Raw genomic sequence first — 14,517 nt, 5'->3', positions numbered from 1 at the left:
AGCTCCTGTTTTTGAAATAGTTTTTCAAAATAGATTTTGTTGTTGTTGTTGTTGTTGTTGTTGATTTGTTTGTGAAGTGTAGCCCAAGGATGACCTTGAATTTCTGATCTTCCTGATTCTACCTCCTAAGTGCTGGGGTTACAGATGTGTACCATGAAGCCAGTTTAAACAGGATCAAACCAGGGCTTCCAAAATGCTAGGCAGACACTCTACCAACTGCGCTACACCCCCAGTCCTCAAAATAGATGTTTGAAAACACATGGAACTAGAATCTCTACAGATGAACTCTGTTTGGTTATTTGATTTTATTTCTTATTTTTGGCAGTACTAGGGTTTGAGCCCATGGCTTCATGCATGTTAGGCAAATGTTCTATCACTAAGCTGAGTCTTACTAAATTGCCCAGACCAACCTTGGATTTTTAATCTTTCTCCCTCGGCCTCCTTGCAGCAGGGGTAACAGGCCTGCACCACCAGACCCAGCTGTGCCTGATAATCATTTTCTGTTAAAAATCTCTTCATAGCCAAGCCTGGTAGTGCGGGTTTGTAATTTCAACTGCTGGGGAGGTGTCCACAGGGAGATAGGAAGTTCAACAGTCTGCCCAGGCGACAGAGTGAGTTCAAGAATAAAAAATAAAGCCAGGCAGTGGTGGCACACACCTTTAATCCCAGCACTTGGGAGGTAGAGGCAGATGGATCTCTGCAAGTTTGAGGCCAGCCGGGTCTATGCAATAAGTTCTAGGATAGCCAGGGTTACACAGAGAAACCCTTTCTCAAAAAAAGAAAAAAGAAGTGGGGCTGGAGAGCTGGCTCAGCGGTTAAGAGCATTGCCTGCTCTTCCAAAGGTCCTGAGTTCAATTCCCAGCAACCACATGGTGGCTCACAGTCATCTGTAATGAGATCTGATGCCCTCTTCTGGCCTGGAGGCAGACACACAGACAGAATATTGTATACATAACAAATAAATAAATAAATAAATATTAAAAAAAGAAAAAAGAAGAAGCAGGTTGGGGGTGTGGCTCAGTGGTAGAATGTTTGGCTGCTATCTGCAAGGCCCTGTATTTAATCTCCATATTACAAATAATATAATTTAAAACAATCAAAGGGAGATTTAAATGAAAATAGTCAACTCTGACCTTATAATGTAATTGTTTTCAATATTTGCCTTAAAAATAGCATCAGGCAAAAAAATTTTAAAAATTTTTTTAAAAAAGTAAAAAAAAAAAAAAAATGGCATCAGGCCAGGCATGGTCAATGCCTTTAATCCAAGAACCCAAGAGGCAAAGGTAGGCAGAGCTGTGTGAGCTCAAGGCCAGCCTGGTCTACACAGTGAGTTCCAGGATACCCAGAACCACAAAGTGAGACTCTGTCTCAAAACAATTACAAATAAATGAATAAAAAACCAGAAGACATCAGGCCCAGGGCATGGGTACTTCTGTAAACATGGAAGGCTGACAGGGGCCCTTGTTATGTCTACTGAACCTGCAGTAGCTATGGGGGTGGGGGGCTCTACCCCTTCTCCTGAGAGATTTGTCAGGGTCATGCACTGCTCTGTGACCTCTGCCAGAGGCAGACTACAAACACAAAACAGCAGTAAAAGCAACCAGAGCTAGACCTAAGGAAGAACTGCCTGATACCCAGAGTAAAAGACAGCAGCACTGAGGGACTCACAGCTGGCCCCAGCTGGGATGTGGCCTCCTAGGAAGAAGGAGCAGGACCATGCCCCAGGCTAGTGGGGTGGCAGGTGAATGATGCCTGAGACCCCAGCTCTAAAGCCACACCTACCAGGAACTTGGGCTTTCCTGCCAAGCTTGCTCCTGGGTCCCTGTGTGGCCCACAGGTATCCTAGGGAATCATGTGACATTCTAGGCCTCGAAGTCAGGAGTCCAGACGCAGGCCTGGCAGGAGGGGCCTAACCTGTTGCCTCTGAGCCCCTTCCAGCTTCTAACTCCCAAGTCACGGCTGACCCCTTGCCCTTCACCTCTTTTGTAGAGATAGGGACAAGTCTCAAGTCTCAGAAACCTAGCATCCATTTGAGGCCGCATCTCAACGCTCTAGACAGAAATCTCCACAGAGTTCTCCATAGGAAGACATTATTACCCCATTTTACAGATAAGGGAAGGGAAGAAATTGAAATCCAAATAGGTTATGCAGTTTGGCTAAGGTCACATAGCAAGTCAGAAACTGTGTAAATGGTACCCACTTTCAGCTCTGTCCTTTTTTTTTTTTTTTGGTTTTTTCGAGACAGGGTTTCTTCTGCAGCTTTAGAGCCTGTCCTGGAGCTAGCTCTTGTAGACCAGGCTGGTCTCGAACTTACAGAGATCCGCCTGCCTCTGCCTCCCGAGTGCTGGGATTAAAGGCGTGCGCCACCACTGCCCGGCTTCTCCTTTTTTTCTTTTGAGAGAGTCACAAATAGTCTCAAACTCACAGAGATCCACCTGCCTCTGCTTTCCAAGTGCTGGGATTAAAGGCTTTAGTTGAAGAAGATGGACACAATTTGTGAATTTGCATTTGATTTGCATACAGGGTGACACAATACATAAATATCTTCCCTGCAGTGCCCCTCTCCCCAGGCTTTTCCTCCTTCTGGCAGGCTAGGGAGTACCATCTGGTCCTCCCTCTGCCAAGGACTCCTTTGCCGGAGCAGGGTGCTCCCTCCCACTGGCCACACTCCGTGCAGCACAAAGGAAAGCTCCCCAGGATGGGCCGAGGGCCAGACACCCCTGTACTGCCTCCAGGTCGCCGGCAGGGTGCCTGCAGCAGGAAGATCCCCCAGACGCAGACAGTGTCCTTGGTCTTCTGTCTTCAGGCCCATATTTAGCTGCCTTCTCGCCTCCCACGCCTGCCTGCCACCGTCTGGTATGAGGGGAGACTGAAGAAGGAGCCGGCTGCGAGAGAGGTGTGTGAGGAGAGGCATTGACACTCTGGTCAGGCTTGTGTCTTCTTGTCCCCTTCTGAATGGAGGCCACAGGCTCAGATCTGATGTGAACACAAAGGGACCTGTTCTTCCCATTCAAAACTTTTACGCAGAGGTTTGAAGAGACGGCCCAGCTATTAAGAGGGCTTGTTGACTGGTCTTCCAGAGGACCCACGTCGGGGCCAGTGTACCCGCATCTGGTGGCTCACACCCAAACTCAAGCCCCAGGGGATATAACACCCGCTCTGGCTCCACAGGCATCCATATGCACTCACACCCTTATGTGCAGACACAGATGTACACTTGGTAAATTAAAATATAAAAACAAACTACACAGATTACACATTTAAATGATAATATTTTGTGCACACTGGGTTAATTATAAAATTAATTTCACCTGTTTGGGGGGTTTGTTGTTTTGTTTGTTTTGGGTTTTTGTAGGCTTTTTTGGTTTTGGGTTTTGTTTTGTTTGTTTAAAGCTGGGGGTGCTAGGCAAGCTTGGCTGTGGAGCCACACCCCCCACTCTACTTAAGCCTTTATTTCTTCCATATTTAAAAAGTTTTGGTTGCCGGGCGGTGGTGGCGCACGCCTTTAATCCCAGCACTCGGGAGGCAGAGGCAGGCGGATCTCTGTGAGTTCGAGGCCAGCCTGGTCTACAAGAGCTAGTTCCAGGAGAGGCTCTAAAAAAGCTGCAGAGAAACCCTGTCTCGAAAAACCAAAAAAAAAAAAAAAAAAAAAGTTTTGGTCACTGGTAGTGGCACATGCCTTTAATCCAGCACTCAGGAGGCAGAGGCAAGAGGATCTCTGTGACTTCAAGGCCAGCCTGGTCTACAAGAGCTAGTTCCAGGACAGCCGGGGCTACACAGAGAAACCCTGTCTTGGAAAATGAAACAACATAAAAACTATTATATATGTATGTTACCTGCATGCTGTCCATCCACCAAGTGCCCTTGGAAGACAGGAAAGGGGGTTATATCCCTTAGCTCTGGAGTTACAGAAGGTTGTGAGCCATGATGTGGGTGCTGGGAATCAAACCCAAGTCTATTGGAAGAGCAGCCAGTGCTCTTAACTGCTGAACCATCTCTCCAGCCCCTCTGTTTACTCTTTAAATGTGGATGCTAGGAAGTTTAAAGACAGGTACTGGGGGTATGATTGAGTTGGGAGAGCTTGCCTGACGTAAGCAGAAAGTCCTGGGTTCCATTCCAGCGCTAGTTTCACTGGATGTGATGACGTATGACCACACTGATGATGTAACCCTGGATGTGATGACATATGACCACACTGATGACATGACCCTGGGTATGATGACATATGACCACACTGATGTTGTAACCCTGGATGTGATGACATATGACCACACTGGTGACATGACCCTGGGTGTGATGACATATGACCACACTGATGATGTAACCCTGGATGTGATGACATATGACCACACTGGTGACATGACCCTGGGTGTGATGACGTATGACCACACTGATCGCGTGACCCTGGATGTGATGACCTATGACCACACTGATGATGTGACCCTGGATGTGATGACGTATGATCACATTGATGATGTGACCTTGGGTATGATGATGTATGACTACATTGATGATGTAACCCAGGATGTGATGACGTATGGCTACACTGATGACATAACCCCAGTGTTTGGGTGGTACAGACAGAAGAATCAGCAGTCCAAGGCCATCTTCTACTACATAGCAACTTGGAGGCCAGCTTTGGAAACTTGAAACCTTGCCTCAAAGTAAATAAATATAAAGAGAAAGTAGTATATGAGGCCTGCACCCAACACTGTTGGCTAGTGTTCTCAATCACGTCACCAGGAACAGGGAGCTAGACAGTTGCTCGCTATAGCTCTCTCCTCTGGCATTCTGTATCCTCCCTCCTGCACACCCTTAGAGGGGCAGTACAGGAACAATACACCACATGACTGGAGCAGAGAGGTGGCTCACTGGTTAAGAGCACTTACTGCAGAGGGACTGAATTCAGTTCTCAGCCTCAGGACCATGTCAATTGCTCACAAGTCCTGCAAATTCAGTGCAAGGGGAATCCAATGCTGGCCTCGGTGCACACACACACACACACACACTTTAAAAAATAAAAATATGTTCCCTCTTGTTCAGTGTTCAATGACCTCTCTGTGCTTTGTTACCCATCAGGGGGAAAAATGATGAAAATAATAAGTTCTTGTCTCCAAAACATTTTTATTTATTTTAATTTTATGTGCATTTGTAATTTTTGCATATGTATGTTTATGTGAGGGTGTCAGATCCCCTGAAACTGGAGTCACAGATGGATGTGAACTGCCACGTGGGTGCTGAGAATTGAACCAGGGTCCTCTGGAAGAGCAGCCAGTGCTCTTAACTGCACTTAACTGCTCAGTGCCATCTCTCCATTTCTCCCGCTCCCACTTTTTGTGATAAATGAGTCAATATCCAAAATGAATACCAGAGTAAAGGAATGACTTATGCTTAATAACTATTATCTAAACTTCGGAGCTGTTCCTTGCATACACTGTGGCCCTTTGAATATGCTATTTTCATCAACTCCTCTAATAATCCTATAGATAGCTATGGCCCTCACTTCACAGAGGGACATCATCTGAAATCCAGAACATTTGCTCACTTGCCCAAAGCCACACTGCCAGTCTCGAGATTCTCATGTGTCTCCTCCCCTCCAGAAACTGACACGAAAGCATCCACTCTGTGCCACTTAAATCCACCCCAAGTAACACTGTCCCCACTTCCTTTTGCTCAAGCCACGACTCCCATCTCGTATCCTGCCTGCATCAAGGATCTTCCAGTTTAAGAAACTTCCCGTAACAAGTTTCCAAAGGGCTTCCTGCCCTTGCCTCGTCCGCAGCCGACATGCAGGACAGCCCGTCAGCAACATCTGGCCCCAAGTCTCACAGCCAGTCCGCGTTCAACCTCCAGCGCCAGGCCTCCATTGTAGGTGGTGCCAGCTCAGGGGCGCTACCCTTAAAGACTTCCCCAAACCCCGCTCCAATCCACCTGAAGCCCAAGACCCCAAATGTACGGCGCATGCGCCGGATCATCTCCGAGGACGCAGAGTGGACTCTTGCCATTGTACCACTCCTTACAGAACTCTGCATTCAACATATCGTCAAGAACTTCCAGAGTGAGTTCATCTGCCCAGGGCTGGAGGAGGGGGGACCATCATACCCAGGGCTGGAAGCACTCTCAAATTCACTCCCATCCAGTACCAGTGGTGTCTCCTGCTGTTCCCACCCCAGACAGACAGACAGACAGACAGACACACACACACACACACACACACACACACACACACACACACACACACACACCACAGTGTGCCCTCCGTGCTTTTATTCTTCTCTGGTCATGTCTGCTCTCTCCTGCAAGTTCAGTCTTAGCTACATCCTCTTTTCCTCCTCCAGGAAGCTTCTGGTCTCCCATCTTCTAGAGTCTTCCAAGATGCAGATGGGTTCCTGGTGTACTTTTTTCAGAGAAAAGTAGCAGCCCTCTCCTACTCTATGGGACAAGGGCTTCCTGAGGACTGGCCACCTAATGTAACATGTTCCTCTGCTGTTTGTTGGCCATGTGCCCCAGCAAGCTAAATATGAACTCCAAGAGGCCAGGGCCAAGTCTGTTTGTTTCTCTCTCTTTCTCTGAAAATGTTTCTCTGTGTAATAGCTCTGGCTGTACTGGAACTTGAATTGTAGACCAGACTGGCCTTGAACTCACAGAGATCCACCTGCCTCTGCCTCCTGAGTGTCGAGATTAAAGGCATGCACCACCACTCCCTGGCCATTTTTAAAATATGTTGGTGTATGTGAGAGAGAGAAAGGGAGGCGGGGGTGGGAGGGCACTGACAACAGAACACAGCGCACGTGTGGAGATCAGAAGACAGCCTTGCGCAGTCAGCTCTCTTCCTCCACCCCTGCGTGAGTTCTGGGGTGGTCTGCGGGCCACCAGTTCTCTCACTAAGCATTGTTTACTCACTGACCCATCTTCCTGGCCCCATGTTTCCCTCATTTTTCCCAGAATCATCTGGCACATAGTAGGTGTTAGAGTACATGTAGTTATTCTGAAATGAATGATTGAAGTCAGTCCCAGAAGTCAGCTGTCTCTCCCAAAAGACTAGATAAGACACTTAGGTCTGACCCTGAGATTCTGTCCATTCTTCTCCAGGTGAGTTAGCGTGAGACCAGATACTGCCCGGTGCAATGGCCAGCAGGCAAGAGAACCCTAAAGAGTGTCTGTTTAAGAGACTGCTTCTCCTCTCAGAGTAAAGTTCCCAAGAGCACTAAGGGCCTTCCATTTCCTCAGTGTCCCTCGGCAGGACAGCCCAGGGCGCCATGCTGTGACATTCCCAGCCCTGTGGCTGAACCCTGTTTTTCTTCCTCCATCCCCAAAGACAACCCTATCCTGAAGCAGCTGCTCCCAGAACACCAGAAGAAGGTCCTGAGCCACCTGCCCCATGACCTGCCACTGACGGTGACTGCCAACTTGATCGATGACGAGAACTATTGGCACCGCTGCTGTATCAAGCGCTGGTCCGTGTGCCACGTGGCCAAGCACGGCGGGAGCTGGAAGCGTATGTTCTTTGAGAGACACCTGGAAAACCTGCTGAAGCTCTTCATCCCGGGCACCACGGACCCCAATGTGATCCTGGACCTGCTGCCCCTCTGCAGGAACTACGTGCGCCGCATCCAAGTGGATCAGTTCCTCCCACCTGTGAGGCTGCCAACCCCGCCCCTGGCTGAGGACCAGTCCGACTCTGGCAGTGAGGGAGAGGGGAATGAGCCTGAGAAGGACCACTACCAGCTGGAGAGTCTGGTGGCTGGCCTCAAGCACCTGGAGGAGCTGGACCTGGTGTACGGCGTCAAAGACTGTGGCATGAACTTCGAGTGGAACCTCTTCCTCTTCACCTTTCGAGACTGCCAGTCTCTGGCAGCCACCATCAAAGCTTGCCACACCCTCAAGGTACCACCCCCCCCCAACTCTCCTTCCTCCCTTCTCAGTACCCCTAGGACTGCTTCTCCTCACAGCTTCCTCTCCTGCCATCTTCTCCCATTTCATTCTCATCCATCAACAGAGAAGGAGATTGTTTAGATGTTTGGGTTTTTGGAAACAGCGTTTGGAGTTATTTTTTTGAGACAGGGTCTCATATAGCTTAGGCTGGCCTGGAACTCACTGGTAGCTTAAAATGACCTTGAATTTCTTGTCCTCCTGCCTCCCCTGTACATAACACACACACACACACACACGCACGCACGCACACATGCACACACGCACATTAGTAACACAAACACACCCAAGTGTGGGGATTACGGGCACACACCATACTGGGTCTATGTGATGCTGAGGACTGATCAAAATGGAAACTGCCTGGGATGCGGGTGCAGCTCAGAGCCAAAGAGTGTTCTTAGCATGTGTGAGACCCTGGTCTGGCCCCTGCTGCTGGAGAAAGTTTAAAAGCACCACTACAGCAGGATAGCTCATTGTATCACTCACTTGTCTTGTCGCTGTGGTTAAAATGTCTCGCAGATGCAGCTTAAAAAGGGAAACAATTGTTTGGCTCCGTTCCAAAGACACGGTTCATCATGACAGGGAAGCCATGGAGGCAAAGGCTTGAGGAACTGGTGAAGCCGAGAGCATGGAGTAGTGGTGCTCAACTTTCTCCTTTGTATTCAATCCAGGACCCCACCCACAGTTAAAAGTTTAACTAGATGAACTAGGCCATAATGGTGCCTGCCTTTGATCCCAGCACTCAAGAGGCAGAGGCAGGGGGATCTGTAAGTCTGAGGCCAGCCTGGTTTACAGAGTGAGTTCCAGGTCAGCCAAAGCTACACAGAGAAACCCTGTCTCAAAGGGGAAAAGGGGAAGGAGCCCAGCTAGGTAATTTAGCTAGCTATTGAACGAGATAATCCCCCAAAGACATGCCTAGAGGTTCATCTCTGGGTTAGTCTAGATCTTGTCAAGTTGGTGATATTAACCAACACACTGGTTATATTGAGAATTTCAGACATCAGATATGTCCCAAGTAATGTTTGGGCTGCACATCCAAACACTGTGGCTTTTATCTGAAATCCAGATTTAACTGGACGTCCCGTGTTTCTATTTGTGAAATCTGGCAGTCGTAGCCTAGCTGCAATTTTACATTTATATCGCTGCTCGTTAGTGCCTTTCATCCCACCAGACTGCTCGCTCCACAGGGCACAAATGGTGCAATTTTGCTTCTTTCTGCATCTTCAGCACCTGGGACAGGGCCTGATGCTGTCAGTCTGAGGGCTGACTGCAAAGCTGGGGAGCTGAGGACTTTGCACTTCTTTCAAGGCTTTCACGGAGCCCAGTAACTTGATGTTGCTTCCCCGCCATGATGAACCATATCTTTGAAACTGGAGACGGATAACCACTTCCTTCCTTCACCTACTTTTGTCAGGATGTTATCACAGCTACAAGACCTGTAGCGACGTGTAACATGTAACGTGTTCAGTCAGAGGCTAGAAATCAGAGCCCACACTTAGCGGGCATGAGTCTCGGGATCCAATTCCCAGCACCAAAATATAAAAATAAAAAATTTGGGATACGGGCGTGGCTTAGTTGCTAGAGAGCTTGCCTTGCACGCACGAAGCCCTGGGTTGGATCACCGGCTCTGCATGAACCAAGTGTGGTATAACATGCCTGTAATACCAGCACTCCGCAGTTGGAGACAGGAGGGTTGAAAGGTCAAGGCCATTCCTGGCTACATGGTGAAGTGGAGACCATCCTGAACTACAGGAAATCCTGTCCCCCAGAAAATAAAGAGGCGGCTCAGTGGTTACGAGTACATACTGTTCTAGTGGAAGACACGGTTTCAGTTCCCAGCACCTACACGAGCTCACAACTGCCCGTAACTCCAGCTCTGAAGGCTCTGGGGGCTCTGACTCTCTTCCTGCCTCCCACACACCCACATAAAGACACGCACGAGTAACACGCTTAAAAATATTCTTTTAATAAGACAGAAGACATGAAGGAGAGGGGGAGAGAGAGGGAGAAGCCTAGTTGGCTTAAATCCTGGCGGCTGAAAGGACTCACAGACCACACGGTGCAAGTACGAGTATTTTCCCTGCACTAATGATGGGAAAGCAGGGAGAAGGGAGCAAGCAAAGCACTCTTGCAAGAACTTGGTTCCCAAGAGAGCCTCCCCGGTCTCTCCCAGGGGCAGTGTCCCTAGTGACCTAGCTGCAGTCCATCAGGCTGCATCTCTCAGCATCACAAAGGGGACCAAGCTTTAGCACAGGGATCTTTGTGGGGGTGGGCAAGGGGGCTGTTTACCTCATCCAAAGAAAAGTCCATCCAAGGGTACTGGACTGTACATATGGGGAAAAGCCACTGTAGTTATGAAAGAGAGTGGCCTGGACAGAGCCACAGTAGACATGGCTGGCCACCTAGGAGACCATTGCAAGTGCAGATAAAGTTGAGGGTTGGGGCTGAAAATAGAGCGCAGTTGGCAGGGCACTTGTCTAGCAAGCACCTCATAAGCCAGGTGTGGCGGCCTACACCTGTGATCCCAGCACTTAGGAGGCAGAAGCAGGAGGATCAGAAGCTAAAGGGTTGTCCTTGCCTACATAGCAAGTCCAAGGCCAGCCTGGGCTATGTAAGACTGTTCTAGTGTCCTTTATGTTGCTGTGATAAAAACACTCTGAGCAAAACAACTTAGGGAAGAAAAGGGGTTTGGCTTCCACTCCCAGGTCACACACAGTCCCAGTGAAGGAAGTCAAGGCAGGGACGTGAAGGAAGGCCTGCTTGCTATTCTGCATCGCATTGCTTCTAACCAAGGAACTCCCTCACAGCCAAAGAAGTCCAGCACGAAGTGACAGGTGACTGCTACTTGCAAGCTTGCCCAGAGACCAGCTTTTACTCAGCTAGCTTTCTTTTTTAGGTTTATTTTTATTATTATGAATTATATGTACGAGAGGGTACACTCACATGAGTTCAGATCCACTGAGACCAAAAGAGGGCCTCAGAATTCCTGGAGCTGGAGTTATCGACCACATAATGTGGGTACGAGAAACTGAGCTCTGGTCTTCTCCAAGAGCAGTACCGGCTCTGACCCACTAGAGCTAGCTCTCCAGCCTCACAACCCTCTTCCTCATACAACTTAGGACTGCGGGGCCCTTCTGCATCATTAACCATCAAGACAGAGCCACACAGGCATTCTCCCAGCCCTTCTGATCTAGGTCCTCTAGTGAATATCTCTTCTCAGATGACTCTAAGCCATGTCCCCGTCCCCTCCCCTTCCAAATGAGGTTAGTTAGAGCCACCATCATATCTGAAAAGATGAATGAAGCCAAAAATCTGGAGAGATACACAGTCAGATTGCCTGCCACTGTGAGGTAAGGACGATGGACACAAGAAGGAAGACGCAGAGGTGTCGAGGTCCCTTCTCATGAGACCAGCTGCTGTAGGAATCCCTGGCAGACAGGGAATAGCACAAGAGGACCATTCTGGGGGAAAGCATGAATTTCAGCTTGAGGTGTCCCAAAGCAGAGATCATCTTGATAGCCGCACAGGGGATTTGATGCTGGGAGAAGAAGTCTAAATTGAGCTGTCTTAAGTGTGACATTGCAATTGGATGGAGTCTTACAAGGAAGAGCCAAAGGGAAGCCTGGCATATGATAGTGGAGAGAAGATGGATTAGTGAAGAGGATATGACATGGTGTCACAGATCCCAGAGGGAGGAGTGAAGAGGACATGACATTGTGTCTGTCACAGATCCCAGACAGAGGCACGTTTCAAACAGCAGGAGTGAGCCATAGGGTGGGATGGAGGTCCCTGGAAGGGTGGTACTTCAATGGGTGCCAGAAGCAGAAGCTGGGCAGCTGTGGATATGGAGGGAGGGGGAAGTGAGGGAGAAGATGGCTGTGATCGTTTTTGTGAAGAGCTTGATTGTGAAGTGGGGAGCAGAGCTGGAATAGATGAGGATCCGGGTCTCTGGAGAAGAAATTGCACGTACTTCATGCTGAATCTGTCAGCAAGAAAATCATCAGTTATATATAGGAGAGAGGCACGCGGCTCAGGGATGGCTCAGCTGGGACTGAGACCTGACGTGGGGCGGTTGGCTTGTGGTGGATTGCTATGGTGGGTCCTGTTTAGTGGCCAGGAGAAGAGAAGAGAGGCCATCAGTGGAAAGGAAGCTTGTGGGGACGCTAGCGCATGAGGAGGCTGAACTCATCACGGATTATAAGAGAATTTGTTGTCCAGAGAAACACGGTTGTATTGGCACACCACACTGCAAGGTTCTGCGATGCCAATCAGTGACATAGGTGAGCTTTTCCGCTGTCAGTAGCCTGTTCAAAAGAACGCAGAAAGCATAGACTGGGCTGGCCACGGTGACACCCTTCCCCACTGCCACCTGCCACCAATTCTGTATCGTTGGGTAGATCTTCCTCCCGTTTAAAAGCCAGGCAGGTGGCCAACACCAAGTGTTGAGCTTCCAGTCACCTTGTATCCTCCTTCTCTACCAGCACAGGGCAGTTAGGTAGTCCAGGCTATCCCAGACTGGTAGATGCTATAACACTCCTACCTGCCCACAGGTCTTCAGGCTGACCCGAAGTAAGGTGGATGATGACAAGGCACGCATCCTAATCCGGAGCCTGCTGGACCACCCAGCTCTTGAGGAGCTGGATCTGTCCCACAACCTCATTGGGGACCGTGGCGCGCGAGCAGCGGCCAAATTGCTGAGCCACAGTCGCCTGCGAGTGCTCAACCTTGCCAATAACCAAGTGCGGGCGCCTGGTGCTCAGTCGCTGGCTCATGCCCTGGCACACAACACCAACCTTGTCTCCCTCAACCTCCACCTCAACTGCATTGAGGACGAGGGTGGCCAAGCAATTGCCCACGCCCTGGAGACCAACAAGTGCCTCACCACGCTGCACCTCGGAGGCAATGAGCTGTCTGAGCCCACAGCCACACTCCTGTCCCAGGTGCTCCCCGTCAACACCACACTCATCAGCCTCAACCTCTCCTGCAACCACATCGGGCTGGTGAGTCACCACTTCTGGCGCAGGCGTGCATGGGGTGGGATCCAGTTACCGTAGACCCTTGCAGGAAAGCGTTAGACTGTGCGGTGGACTGCATAGAGACTGTGTTCTCATCTGTCGTCTGCACCCCAGCGTCCGTTTTCTCCTTTCATCTTCATGTGTCTGCAGTATACATGCATGCATACCTGTTTTTGCATGTATGAGCCTGTGCTTGTGTGTGCATGCATGTGGACACTCAAAGTTGAGGTCAAGGATCATCCTCAATTGCTCTTCCACCTTATTCACTGAGGCAGGGTCTCTCAAGCAAACCCAGAGCTCTCTGAAATGACTAGTCTTGCTTGCTAGCTTGCTCTTAAGGTCCTCTGTCTCTCCCTGGAATTCCAAGTGGGCTGCTATGCCCACTCAGCATTTCTATGGGTTCTGGAGACCCTAATTCCAGTCCTCACGCTTGCCCACGAGTGCTTTCTCCACAGAGCCAACCTCCCAAATCCATGTACCAAACAGATGGGCTACATGTGTCTTTGCAAAAGGTAACCCATCTGTATGAAAGTGTGTGTCCATGTGATCCTCGGACATAATAAAAAATGATCCCTCTGCCTCTCTCCTCCCCAGGATGGCGGGAAGCAGCTCCTGGAAGGCATGTCAGACAACAAGACCATCCTGGAGTTTGACTTGCGTCTGTCAGATGTATCCCAGGAGAGCGAATACCTCATTGGCCAGGCTCTGCATGCCAACCGAGAGGCCACCCGCCAGCGGACCCTGAGTCCTGGCTACTTCATGGCACCCATCACTAACAACAGTACTGAGAATTCCGTAGGCTAAGATGGGGGGGACAGGGCTTGAACAGTGATCTGATGGGCCCCTGTAACAGCCATCCCTTCATCTCACACCCTTGCTACGCCTGTCCCTGGGTCTGAGGGAGAAGAGGGGATCGTGAATCTCCTTAAAATAAGTTTGCACGCATGAAGATGCTGAGGTAGGGAAGGGAGCCTAAGGATAAAGAGAGGGTAAGCTAACTCCTGCACCTGGAAGTGGCCATTACTAGACCTGCATAAATGATCAGCTTCCAGGAACAGGGAAGGCGAAGGATTCTAAAGAGAGTCTCCCTGCCCAAACTCTTCATGAACGCCATCTACCTCAACTCGGCCCACCCTTTCCCTTTCTGCTAAGCAGACCCTAGAGCTCTGATCTCAATCTACACATACACACACACACACACACACACACACACACACATACACACACACACACACATACACACACACACACACACACACAGAGAGAGAGAGAGAGAGAGAGAGAGAGAGAGAGAGCGCCTGTCTCGGCTCTCCTACCCTGCCTGAAGATGCCACCTGCCTGTCACCATCCTCGTGTACCCCACTTCTAATCTCATCGCTAATTCTCAAGGTGGGAAGGGGTAACAAGTGACAGAGGGGCTCAGACAGAGACATCCTACCAAGGACAGGGAAGAAGCATCACTCCGAGGGGGGGATCAGTGAGTCATCCACACTTTTATTATCCACCAGTGTGATTTGTACAATCTTTGCGCTTGGAATTCCATGACAAAAAGGCCACAGTGTGATGCACC

The 14,517-nt window shown here is 49.6% G+C and overlaps 1 protein-coding gene across 1 annotated transcript; it reads left to right on the top strand.

The window, feature by feature from the left end:
* The first annotated feature begins 5,787 nt into the window (after positions 1-5,787).
* Tcte1 (t-complex-associated-testis-expressed 1) lies at positions 5,788-13,751 on the top strand. The gene is made up of 4 exons (XM_038344299.1): positions 5,788-6,058; positions 7,319-7,887; positions 12,483-12,932; positions 13,542-13,751. Exons 1-4 carry the CDS (start codon positions 5,788-5,790, stop codon positions 13,749-13,751), a joined length of 1,500 nt encoding a protein of 499 aa, XP_038200227.1.
* Positions 13,752-14,517: the final 766 nt, after the last annotated feature.

Source organism: Arvicola amphibius, chromosome 9 (genome assembly GCF_903992535.2).
Source record: "Arvicola amphibius chromosome 9, mArvAmp1.2, whole genome shotgun sequence".
Taxonomy (NCBI): Eukaryota; Metazoa; Chordata; class Mammalia; order Rodentia; family Cricetidae; genus Arvicola; species Arvicola amphibius.
The sequence above is the reverse complement of the archived record's forward strand: the minus strand, read 5'-3'. Positions and strand labels throughout refer to the sequence as shown.